The sequence below is a fragment of the Chlamydotis macqueenii genome, chromosome 11, assembly GCF_036417535.1.
Source record: "Chlamydotis macqueenii isolate bChlMac1 chromosome 11, bChlMac1.mat, whole genome shotgun sequence".
Lineage (NCBI taxonomy): Eukaryota > Metazoa > Chordata > Aves > Otidiformes > Otididae > Chlamydotis > Chlamydotis macqueenii.
Window position 1 is genome coordinate 16,275,428 of NC_141566.1, and position 12,152 is coordinate 16,287,579.

Consider the following 12,152-nt stretch of genomic DNA (forward strand, 5'->3'; position numbering starts at 1 on the left):
ATGCTTGGAGGGGCATCGGGCGCCCCGCACGACTTGCTGCCCGCTACGCTACCCTGTGCCATGCAGTGCCACACAGACGGGTGACCAGAGTTGGGACAGTGACAGGTACAACCTCCTACTAACAGCAATGTCAATCGAGGATACAAGTCATTGGACCACCTGCATTTCATGATTTCTTGGTAATTTACTCAGTTTCTGCTTTCTCGCAACACCTCTGCTCATCGTCTCGCTCTAGTCCCATTTGCAGAACGCACCAATGGGTACTTTTCCATCTGGTTTGATTTGCGGATACTAGTGACTACGCACGACAAAGAAAAGCAGATACTGTATATAAATCCAAACGATGGCAATGAATGGGAGGGATGCTTACCAAAGGCTGTCAAGATCTGAATGCATACATTAAAACAGAAAGTGAAATGTAAAAGTTTTCAAAAAATGCAAAAAAATCAAAGTCAATAGGAGCGAAAAAGGAGTCAATCAAACATACATGGATATTATGAACAATTGCTGATAGCAGTTCTTACGGGCATAAACGTTTACAAAACAGGACATAACCACAGATCTTATTTTAGTGCCACATAGACTCGACCTGTCGAGGCATTTGCAGAACTTATCAGTGCTTCATCTTTTATTCAAATACAACCAGAACGGTTATAAATACAGAAAAGCACTGAATCTACAATACAGGGGCTTGACTACTTACAGCTGGGACCGTAAATGTTGTCATTGATGCAATGTATGCATATACATACATAAATTTCATCAGTTTTTCTCCAAGTGTTAGCTGCTAAAAAAAGCTAAGGTATTTTCAAGACTCCCAAGTGATGCTGTAAAGAAGTTTTCCATCAGCCGAGACCTGATAACACACTGCGTATTCCCTTGGGAAAAGGGTCCTGAGACAGCTCAGGCTGCACGCCTGGCAGCTGCACTGCACTAATGCTTTGCTCTGTACTCAGTTAACCAGCAAAAGGAGAAAAAAAAAAAAAAAAAAAAAAGGAAAAAGGAAAAAAAATTAAATTCTTTTTTCTCCCCCTGCCTTTTCTGTGCAAGTAAACTGGGAGCAGCTCCCACACCTTGCTCATGTGGCAATGTGAGTGTTTGTCCCGACACAAGAGACATGAGCGAGCAGACAGCAGGGAGAACAGCCTGCTCGTTCTGACAGCGGTGCTAACTTACGCTGGCTTCGAAATGACACCAAAACCTCAGCACCAGCCTTCCGCCAGGGGAAAGGAAGGAGCGTGGCTGAAATCACATCCCGGAGGAGGTGCAGCGTGCAAGCAGCCCTGCGCCACATCTGAGCAAACAAGCAGCATCTTATCAAGGTGGGCTAGTTCAGTCGCTTGTAACCTGCTGAACATGTGCCAAATTTCACGTGGCACGCTGGTGGGAAGGACAGACACTGGCCCAACGCACAGGACCATGCAGAAGAGCGGAAAAGCGCTGCACAAAGCTTGCTGGGTTGGGATGAAGCTGTGTGTAAGACTAGTTATTTTATCTAGTGAGTATAACCAGCTCTGCCTTGTTGCCATGGCAATTTGGAAAGTGTTTCATTTCAAGCATTTGCTGCAAAATCACACCATAAGCAAGGCTACACCATTGGACAAGACTCGAGACACACCGCACAGATTAAGCGTGTAGATATTCCCTACCAGGCATATAAAAGAGGCAGTGCACAAAAGAAACACTCATCTTTCTCTTTCTTTTTTTGGTGGCATTACCTTTCCGTTATCTTCCAGTGATGAATTTTGAAAAAGAAAATAAACCCCAAAGAAAAACACGAGGCCTTCAAAGGCGCCCAGAAAGGTCCAGTACAGGAATGGCCTCCACTGCAGCATTGCATTATCCGAAATCTTCCTGCCAAGAGACAGAGCAACAAGAACATCACCATCATGTTTAGGATGTACTGGAAGAGGCTGGACGCGCCGCAAACCCCCTTGCAGCTAGGTGATCAGTGGGCACTTCCTGTAGGACACAAGGAGATAAAACACATAAATATCTGCCAGCGTACAGAACATAAACAACACCTGCCATATGCAGCTGCTGGTCATGAGAAATCATAGGAGGTTCAGCATATTAATTTGTTTTGTATTTGTCGTAGTTCAGCCCCGACTGGGACCAGACTACGCAGTTTCTCTCTCATTCCCCCGCCCTCTGAGAGAATAGGGGGAGATGATATAAGGAAAAACGGCTCGAGGTTTGAGATAAGGACGGGGAGAAATCCTTAAAGTTACCGTCATGGGCAAAACAGACTAGACTTGGGGAAAACTCATTTATTTATTATTCATTTATTTCTAAAGCTAGCAGGAGAATGAGACAGAGAACAAGATAACCTCCCCCCACCCCTCCCTCTTCCCGGGCTTAACATTATCTCTACTACCTTCCCCGCTGAGCGCCACAGCGGGGAAGAGGGAATGGGGGTTATGGTCAGTTCATCACGCGTTGTTTCACGCCGCTGCTTCATCGTCGGGGGAAGAACTCCTCGCATTCCTCCCCTGCTCCATCGTGGGGTCCCTCCCACGGGCCACAGTCCTTCATGAAACTGCTCTGGCGTGGGTCATCTCTTCCACGGGTGCAGTCCCTCCAGAACAGCTGTCCCAGCGGGCCCTCCACGGGCCACAGCCTCCTTCAGGCCTCCACCTGCTCCGGTGTGGGGTCCTCCACGGGCTACAGGTGAATCTCTGCCCCTCCGTCGACCTCCATGGGCTGCAGGGGGACAGCCTGCTCCACCATGGTCGTCACCACAGGCTGCAGGGGAATCTTGGCCAGGAGCCGCATTACTCCTCCCCCTCCTTCTTCACTGACCTTGGCATCTGCAGCTGTTCCTCACAACAGGCTGGCAGACGTCTCTCAGGATCCTTTTTACATCTCATTCACTTCTCATCTCCTCTCCACTTCTTGCAGCCAGGCCGGGCCGAGTTGGGCCCAGTCGGCTGCCCGGCGGGAGGCCAGAGGGTGAGGCCTGCAAGGCCCACAAGGCTCACGCCTCCCCCTCTCTGCCCCCCGCTCAGCTGCTTCACATCTTCTCCCTTTTTTTTTTTTTTTTTCCTGTTTTCCCCTTCTTAAATACGTTATCGCAGAGGCGTTATCACGGGACATTCTGCTACCAATTGGCTCGGCCTTGGCCAGCAGCGGATCCGCCCTAGGCCTGACCAAGTCCACTGAACAAAGAAGAGCAACTTCTAGCAGTTTCCTACAGAAGCTGCCACCTTAGGCCCCCCCTCACTAAACAAAACCAGAACAGTACTTCTCCTCTAGGTAACTTGGCTTAAAACCCAAGCCAGCCCAAAGTGAACAGCTGTAATGTTGTCCTGAGCCTCTCCCGCAGTCCCTGCACCGCCCATGGTATCTGACATTAACTGTGGAATTTTAAAACCAGAGCGATGCCAAAGAGCAGTCATTTGTGATGCAGCAGATCTGTGGTGTGCTTCCCCCTTTTTGCTGAATGCACAAACTCCCCCTTTGAGAAAAACTCTACAAATCTCATTCCTGGAAGCGGTGTTTTTCTGCACAGGCTGAAAATAACCTCCTGAATCGTATGGTGGGTGCTTTTAACGCAGGGGGTGTAGCAGGAGGCGCTTGGCTGAATATAGGATGAGATCTGGCACAGAGGCAGCAGCAGCAAACGGATGCGCTATGGGCAGAGCGCGGCACGGATCGCACGCAAAGCCCAGGGAGTGGAAGGTGGCCATCAGGGCAGGAGGGAGTTAAAGAAAGTTTCTTGCATCATTATCTTTTCAGATGACTTATTTAAAATTTGAAGAATGAGGGGGGATAAAAGCACGTTTATAGCAAAACCAAAAATCCCCATCCTTTTCTCATTTTTCTTCCTAACTATTACAGCAATACATCAATTTTCAGCAAGATACACCCTGCAAACCAGTGTGATGCTACGCTCCTACAACTGCAGTTTCCAAAACAAAACCCCAGCGAATCCTATCCATGCTGATGCAGCGACAATGCTCTAACACGCTGCAATTTGGGATGAGCAAGGAGCACAGATAAACCAGACTGTCAGTGGGTTTTATTGCAAGCAGAGAAAATACAACCAAGTTCCTCGCTGCGAGCTGTGTTTTGCATTCACATCGATGTCCCGCAGCGCTCATCGTAAACAGGCTTTTCACAGCACCTCAGACGAGAGATCTGCACTGCAGCAACTCAGCACTTCGTACAGCAGAGGCGCAGCAGTCGCTCTGCATTCAGCAGCACATGCACAGTCATGAATATTCAAACTAAAGCTATCTGCCTGCACAATTAACCTGTTTTCCCCCAACCGACAGACCGCAGAGATCAGACAGCTGCACGAGGCAAATGCACGGGGGCTGGCTGTTAGTGGTCTACGCCGCACAACATTAAATTACCAATTTATTTAAAAATACATGTGGCGGCATTTTGCCATATGAGTGGAGGAACACAGAAGTCTAATCAATCATGGATCAGAGTACTTATTTCAAAAGCATTCAAGCTCCCTTCCTAGCCTTACAGCCCTTATTGCACTTGTTGATTTTTCTATACTTAAAGCAACTTTCACACAGTATCTTTAGGTACCTGCTGATTCCCTTTGCTGTACCTGCAATGGCATCGCCCTTGGCTGGAAAGCGGCCATGCCCCACACAGCTCCTCCACTGCTGAGGAGCATCGTACGATGGTGACGGTACTGGCACAGGGCACTGACTGGAGCAGCCCCGACCTGGTCTGTCGCCATAGGGCTGAGCTCAGCTCTGAGCTTACCGCTGGGCAAGGGGATTAGCAACAGCGATACATGAACAGGGGCTTCCCCAAAAAAACATCTTCCTTAGTCCTTGCTGAAGGGCTGCACCCAAGCATGTGTGCGTGGGTAGGGGTGGGGAGAAGGTAGGAAGCAACTGTTTCCATGGGAGGTTGGAGCCCCACTCAGTTGCAAAGAAGGAGAGAAAGAAACCAGCAAAGCAGAGAAAAGCAGTCTCCTCTTAAATTGTCCTTTCCACAGGCAACATGGCAGAAAACTCCGAGCGTGTGGATCGAAGAGCAGAGTTCCCCGGTAATAGGCTCTGATATGGAGACTTGGCCTGTGGAGGGGAAGCCTGGGGGAGGATATCCATTTAGATCAGCTGAGAAACTACCTGTCTGAGCTGGGCTTCAGGAACATTTGTCTTTCTGACAATGAATGGATCTTTTTTTCTCCTGAAAGCTAGATCTCCCCTTCATCCATTACATGCTCTATCGTGCTGCCTAGCTCAGGCTGCCTGGCTCACAGCTAACATGAATGAATGGTCTGGTCACACTACAGCTTGATTTTTCTTCTGGATGAAGAATTCCACCTACAGTTTATTTTTTTATAGAGACACGGTAGTGCAAATTGCTAGACCGCATACTGTCAGAGAGCATAAATAGGTAGAAATAGGCAGTAAATAGGACATTGCTCAGCTCTAACACAGAAGCAGCAGAGCCAACAGGGACAGAAACAGCCTTCTCCGCACTTCACGGGACTCCATTACTGACACGGGACAGAGACACTTGCTTACACTCCTGCACCACAAAACTCAAACCGTGTTTAACCAAGATGTGCAGAGGTTTACCCAGTCCAGTGCTACTCACATATACAGCTGAGGATCTGAGGTCAGCGTGTCGATGTTGATGTGCTGCTCCAGGAGGCTGTAAGCCAGGATAGGTAGCGAAGTGAAACAGATGTTGTACATGGTAAGATAAGCAGCATCATACAGTGGCTTAAAAGAGGAAGAAAGGGGAAAATGAGACAGAAATTCCACTTCAAAAGTCTCCCCACAAAGAGATTAAAAGTTTCTAACCCTTGCCTCTGTACATACCCTACAGACTCATCCCTTTGTCACAGCCACATAGCTATGTGCAATACCAGGCAGGACCAAGGCAACCTGAGCTGTGTGGCCAGGACCCTGCTCTCATTGTCGGGCAGTTTTGTAACTATCTGGTCTCACCTCCAGCTCATTCTCCAGAAAAACATGATTAAACAGCCTTTATCACAGCTTTGCTGTAGCTGCTCTTGTGCTGCTGTTTCTGTTACTATACTCGATGTCTACTGTGACTCTCTAATCTAGACTGTTTCAGAGATACTATAGTTCCTTTATTTTTTTTTTTAAAAGGAAGTGCTTCTGCTGAGATAAGCAGAGAATTGTCTCCTATCATTTACTCTTCCTCACCATTACTTTTGAGCCCAAACAGACACAAAAGCCCGTAAATTGACCCAAAAGCCAAAGCTCTTGTCTCCAAGCATGTGAGCCCACCCACCACACGGATCTGTCCTTCTGAGGCTCACATAGACTAAGTAAGGCTCTGACAACACTCATCGTGTGCCTTTTTTTAAAGGCTGTCATAAAAGAACGAACTGTTCTTGCTTTGAGACACCTATAGTGCAGGGAAACACAGCAGAGGAGAAAAGATCAGGAAATCTTTCAAAGTTTTTTCCTCTTAAGAGAAGGAGAAGTGGTAAAATCAGATGCTGAGAAACCAGCTAAACCTCTCTCTCGTTATTTTAGGAAGGTGTTCATGGGTGGTGGATGGGAAAGGAAAGCAAACAGATTTCTTTCTTTTCAGTCATGGGTCTTAAAAATATTACGCTCCAGATACAGTGCTGAGCAATCAGATCAGTTCCTACTGTCCTCTAAAGTGAGGTGAGGAAGGGACAGGACACCAAAAGCCATGTCTCTGCTAGGAAGCCTCACTGTGCCACTTGCTTTTTATCCTAGCTTTATAGACACATTACTGGAACTTACCTGCTGTGAGAATCCACAGAAGAACTGGTATAAAAACTGTGGTAAAATGAAGCAAAGGTTCTAAGGAAATGGAAAAAAAAAATGGTTAGCAGGGAAGTGCTTGGCTTCTCAATCTAAATCCAAATAATTTTTCCTGTTGTCAGATATTAGTGCCTGATATTACAATACCAAACAAGTTAGGGTGTTGTTTTCTACCAAGCACAAAACTCATCCAATGAGCTCTCAGGATCTGCAGAAGACACTGGAAGAAAGTCATGCTTACATTACCCTGTAAACACTATTTTCAATAGACAGGGACATGGCAGAAGGAAAACAGAGCTACAGAATATCCTATACATTTTTTTCCTGTTTACTGTTTTTTTTTTCTATTGTCAAAGAAACCCCTAGTATAAACAAAGAAATAAGTTGCACACACATCCTTACCTTATAGAAGAAATACTGTACAAGGTGTGCTATTCTCACATAATATAAATGCCCATGTGCTAGTAGCAATTTTCTTAAATGTTTAAACTTTGGCACAGCATAGTCACTGTTTCTGGAAGCCTGTCGTCCTTCTTTGCCTTTTATACCTGCAGACAGAAGCATGACAAGGGGTTAATCCCTAAGGGACTGGAATCTGGACCCATGCTATGGCAAAGGGTTAATCTCTAAGGGACTGGATCTTGGACCGATGCTACCCACTAGGTTTGTTCACATCACTAAGTGTCTCAAGGCACAACAAAGGCTGTATTCCTCTCAAGAGCCTCAGGAGAGCAAAACACTAACGTGCTGCAGGACTCACCATGTTTTTGGCTCCACGACAGGCAGACCTGCCTCTGGAGTTTTTAAGCTATATTTAGGATGCTGTCTGAGTTCTTGTGTAAGAGAGTGCGGTGAAGAGTATCTAAGCAAACCTGATAAAAGATAAGGAATTGGTTTCCCCACGGGCTTGCCCACATCTAACACAGCCTAGTTATTTCATTGCAGATGCTTAGCCTCCCGAGACATCCCCTGAGAGCTGAGCTCAAGAAAGACAGTTTTGTTCACTCAAAAGCCACATCCAAACGAGCTGCACTGGGACCCCATTCATTAGAGGGCACCGTGGCATTTTCAACAGCCCCAAATAAAGAGGCTGCCCTTTCTCTTCCATCGACCCTTCTTTAGCGGTATTAAAAAAATCTCCAGTATTTCCCGTATCTCTGACACCAATCTGCAGAATGAGGGATAGTTTCCAGCCTGATGTCAGCCATATGGACAGGGCAGACACAAGATAACCAAGTATCAGCCCCCAGGAAACACGTGCGGGTCTCCAGTGTTGAGTTACTGGCAGCTGCAACCAGATAGCCCTAATGAAGTCTGATATTTTCATTGTCCTGCCTTTGCAACAACTGCCAGTAATCACCCATCACTTTGCTATTTGTGCCTTCTTTTTTTCTGATCAGTAAAAAACCTTTACCACCTTGAATTTGGCCACAGAGTTTTTGAACACAATCTGCAGTTTACCACTCATAAAGAGAGCGGTACTATCAAAGGTGAGCAGTATATGACGACGCTACGCGTTTATCTGCGCTCAGATCCTGGCTCCAAAGAAAGCAAAGTCAGACTTTCCACGTTTTTCAGTGGGATCAGTTTAGCCATGTGCAATCAGAAATACTGACTGCACCTCAACAGTGAACCCCAGCAACTGCGGACAGGTCTGAGGTGTCAGATGGGTGTTATCAGGGGTCTTACCTATTCCAACGTGTGCTTCCAAAATCATACTAACATCATTCGCACCATCCCCTACGGAGAGTGTTATGGGGCTCCCTTTTGTGTTCTTCACCATTCGCACAATCTAAAAGATTTTTAAAAAGGATAGTGGCAAAAACCAAAAATTCACTTTAAAAGCCTCCAGAGACCCTCCACTGCCCCACTTGCAAGAGCCCCCCAGGATAAGCAACCAGGCTTCTACAGCAGCAAAATGACACCTGGAGAGTTCAGGTTCACAAAGCCTCTCTTTACTTCCTTCACTGACCAGAGCAAAAGCCAAGATTCAGCTGCACAGGGCTGAAGGACAGTATTTAAAAACAAATCCCAGGCAGCAGCATCCCGCCCTTCCCTTCTGCCAGACCCTGCTCTCCCAAAGATGGGACCTCTCACGTGTTCCAGAGGGCAGGAAACCCTTCTGTGAAAGAGGGGCAGAAACACGCCGCTTATCAGGCTTGGATACCGTCAGCTGGCGTGAGGAAGTCGTGGAGTCCACTTGACAAATTTGGAAAGGAAAAAAAGAACAAACAGGCGGTTTTGTTTACTTTTAATTGGCTTGGGTTTGTGGCTTCCTGCGAGCATATTAAACAAAGGTTTTACATTCAGATTTGAAAGACTGGTGTGCTTCCATCACACTCAAGCTCAGATGAGGCTTACACATAGCCTGGAGAAGACCTAGCTGATTAAGACAATCAGGTCAAGCCCCATCCAATGGATTAAAGGGGATGATATCACCTAATGATGTCCTTCAGATGGTTAGAAGTGGAGTAAATACCTGTGCTTTCTGCAAAGGAGCCATCCGGCAGCAGAGGACTGCAGTACACTTCAAGCAGATTTGTAGAAATATGTTTTTGTAATTACTAGAACTGGAGTCCTGAGAAGGGTTGAGTATCAGCGACAGCGTCGAGCCATCTATAATCAGGCCGTATTCTTGACACAACGTCCAGCTTCTGGGACACAGAAGGAACACAATTTGAAATAAAATCAGACTTTAAGTAGTCAGTTTAGCCGCTTGTATCATCTTAGTGGAAAATAAACTGCTTTTGTATTAATCTCCTTCCCATCCCTTTTGGGGGGCTTAGTAATCTTAAAACACTTGGATTTAACACACACCCTTCACTAAGGGAACTGTGTAATTAAGTTGCAAACCAACCAATACTAGAGATGACAGGCAAAGCAAAAGGAGCCAGCCACAGTGCCTGCAAGTAGCCAGTCCCCAGGGCCACAACTTGGTCCTACATCTCTATAAACCCTGCATCTGCATCCAAAAGGCGCATGGGCTGGGTGCCCTTGCTCACTTACCTCTTCAGGCCTCTCCGATTTTTGGGAACGTCCTGAATCAGCTTTTTATGGTACTCCATCAGCAGCTCATGGAGCCGATCCTCCTTTCTTTCGCTCTCGCCCACCGTTCTCGCCGTCAGCTCCAGCAGCTCGGTGCTGGTCTGGAAGAGTCTGCAGGCGTAGCAGGTGGATTTGGCTGTTTCCATCTTGTCCCCAGTCAGCACCCAAACCTTCATGCCGGCTGCGTGCAGAGCTTCTATCGTCTCTGCCGACTGCTCCTGCAGCCTGCAAGCAGAAGAAAAACATCACTCCTCAGGTTGGTCCGTAGTTAATCCACATAACCCTTATTTTGCAGATAGGAAATACCAGCTCAAGGGACGTTAATTGATTTTCCCCATGCTGAGAGATGACTGCCACAGGAATAAGGATTAGAAGTCAGCAATCCCAAATTTTTATTTGCAGCCAAAAAAAAAAAAAAAAAAAAAAAAAATATCACTGCATTATACTGTGAGACCTAAGAGTCAAGAGTAAGAGTTTAATTTACACATGCAGTTACTATAACTGCACGCGAGACTGAACTTGTTTTGATGTGCAAATTAACTCTGTGTGCTTAATTCATTCTCTAGAAGTGCAAGTACTTCTGAAGTTTCATTAATAAATCCTAATTCCTACTACACCAGCCAATTTTAGCAACTAGGGCACTGTGTAATGGAGTGTGCCACGGAGTAATTAATTGCCCTGGACAGTTCCAGCATCTGCCTGGCTGCTCAGTTCCACCACAACAAGTCAGGGCCGCGATGCAACGCTGGGGAGAAACTGCAGGTACGACAGTGTCAGTGGTGGTGGTCACCTCTTTACCTGTCTTCTACAGCTGTAGCCCCAATCAAATGCATGTCTGCTTCTGTGTCTTCAAAAACCTTTGCCATCTTTTCCTCCCTGTCCTGCAGAGCCATCTTAGCTTCATTAAGCTGTCTGTCAATTTTGTCATATTCCTTCTGAGTTAGTTCTTTGAATGCCACGCAAAGCGTTCGGTAGCCATCCTGGTAGGGGAAGGGAAAGAAAATAAAGTGGACAAGTGCCCTAAAATCAGATTTTTCTACAGCTCCTCAACTTTAGGGTTAGTGCTTTTCTCTACTATCAGTCCTTTCTGTCAGTACCAACCCTGACAGCAATGACAATATGTTGGCTTGAGTCAAAAGATCAATTTCTCTGCGTCTATACAGTAACTTCTTCCCATCAGGGTAACAGTGGCTATGCTTACTACGTGCACGTAATATGTCAGTCAGAAACCAAGAGAAAAAGACCAGAGTCGAGAGCGTGCGTTCATCAGGGAGAGCAGGGACTGGGTGTCCCCACGACAGGCACCAGGCATTTCTCCCACCGGAGAAAAATCCTGCTATTGTTACTTCGATTTTTAACTTGGTTGGGAGATGCTCGGACACAACTGTGATGGAGACCATATAAGTATATAAAAAGTCAAATAAACATTGGAAGCCAAAGAAACAGAAAAGGAAAGAAGCCTGGCTTCAAAACAATGTGAAGTGACACTCAGATTTTCAACACTTCCCTCCAAAGCAAGGTCACATCCCTATTTTTGGAATAAGGCTTTCCTGACCCCAGGAGCCAGCCAAATTCCATCCGCGTGCTCACCATAGCGTTACGGTCCACATGGACTTTTGTTTGTTGGATTTCTTCTTGCTGTACCCTTGGAAAAATAGAGGAGTCTGCTCCTTTGCAGAAGAGAAGCAACTTTCCTAAAAGTAAATTATAAATTGTTTATAGCATTCACAAGCTGTAGAAAGACTTAACAGCGTCAATAGTCAGCAAATGGTGCAGAGGGAGGAAATCTAGCAGGACTAAAGAAGGAACTGCTAGAAGCCTGGCTTCCTACCAAAAATGGCCTTACACTAACCTGTGCAAAACCTTGTTTGACCTCAGTCTGGGACATCAAGTGTCCCTACCCGCCTCTGAGCAAGCTTTCTGCAACAGGCTGGACAAAGCACTTTATTTTTTCCTACTTAGAAGCCTCAGCCACCTTTTCATGGAGGGTAAAGCCAGCATCCCATCTTATGGGACTGACATTTGCGAAGGATGGTGACCTCTGAATTTTTGTCTGCGAACCCCATGAAAACCCATCCTGCTCAGGGGAAGGTCTCACATCTCCCACCCTGTACTTGAAGTCCGAGCTGGAACAAGGCAAGCAGGGAGCTCTCCATGGGTCACTGTCCCCATCCCTGTCCCCTCCCCTTATCTGGTGCTGGTCCCCAACAGCTACTATGGAGAAAATCAACTCCATCCCAACCAGACTCAGTACAGAATTTAATTAGAACAGCTTACAAAACCTAACAGCTTAGCCTCTCTGGGTTACAAAGAGAATGTGTTTTCTATTTGTGCACATGTGCACACACGTATGGGAGTCCA

General features: G+C 46.4%; 1 protein-coding gene across 9 annotated transcripts in view; it reads right to left on the minus strand.

Annotated features, from left to right (window-relative positions):
- Window positions 1-12,152, minus strand: part of ATP11C (ATPase phospholipid transporting 11C (ATP11C blood group)) — a 58,369-nt gene that overhangs the window by 10,712 nt on the left and 35,505 nt on the right. For all 9 annotated transcript variants that reach the window (XR_015259809.1, XM_086756785.1, XM_086756784.1 and 6 more), the window contains exons 17-25: window positions 11,382-11,485; window positions 10,590-10,771; window positions 9,753-10,016; window positions 9,226-9,400; window positions 8,436-8,538; window positions 7,149-7,294; window positions 6,726-6,785; window positions 5,575-5,702; window positions 1,719-1,854 (exon numbers count right to left, since the gene is read on the minus strand). Coding sequence is in view for 8 of the 9 variants with exons in the window: in XM_086756785.1 (XP_086612911.1) it covers window positions 1,719-1,854; window positions 5,575-5,702; window positions 6,726-6,785; window positions 7,149-7,294; window positions 8,436-8,538; window positions 9,226-9,400; window positions 9,753-10,016; window positions 10,590-10,771; window positions 11,382-11,485 (1,298 nt within the window). In the remaining variant the exon portion in view is untranslated. The remainder of the gene's footprint in view (window positions 1-1,718; window positions 1,855-5,574; window positions 5,703-6,725; window positions 6,786-7,148; window positions 7,295-8,435; window positions 8,539-9,225; window positions 9,401-9,752; window positions 10,017-10,589; window positions 10,772-11,381; window positions 11,486-12,152) is intronic.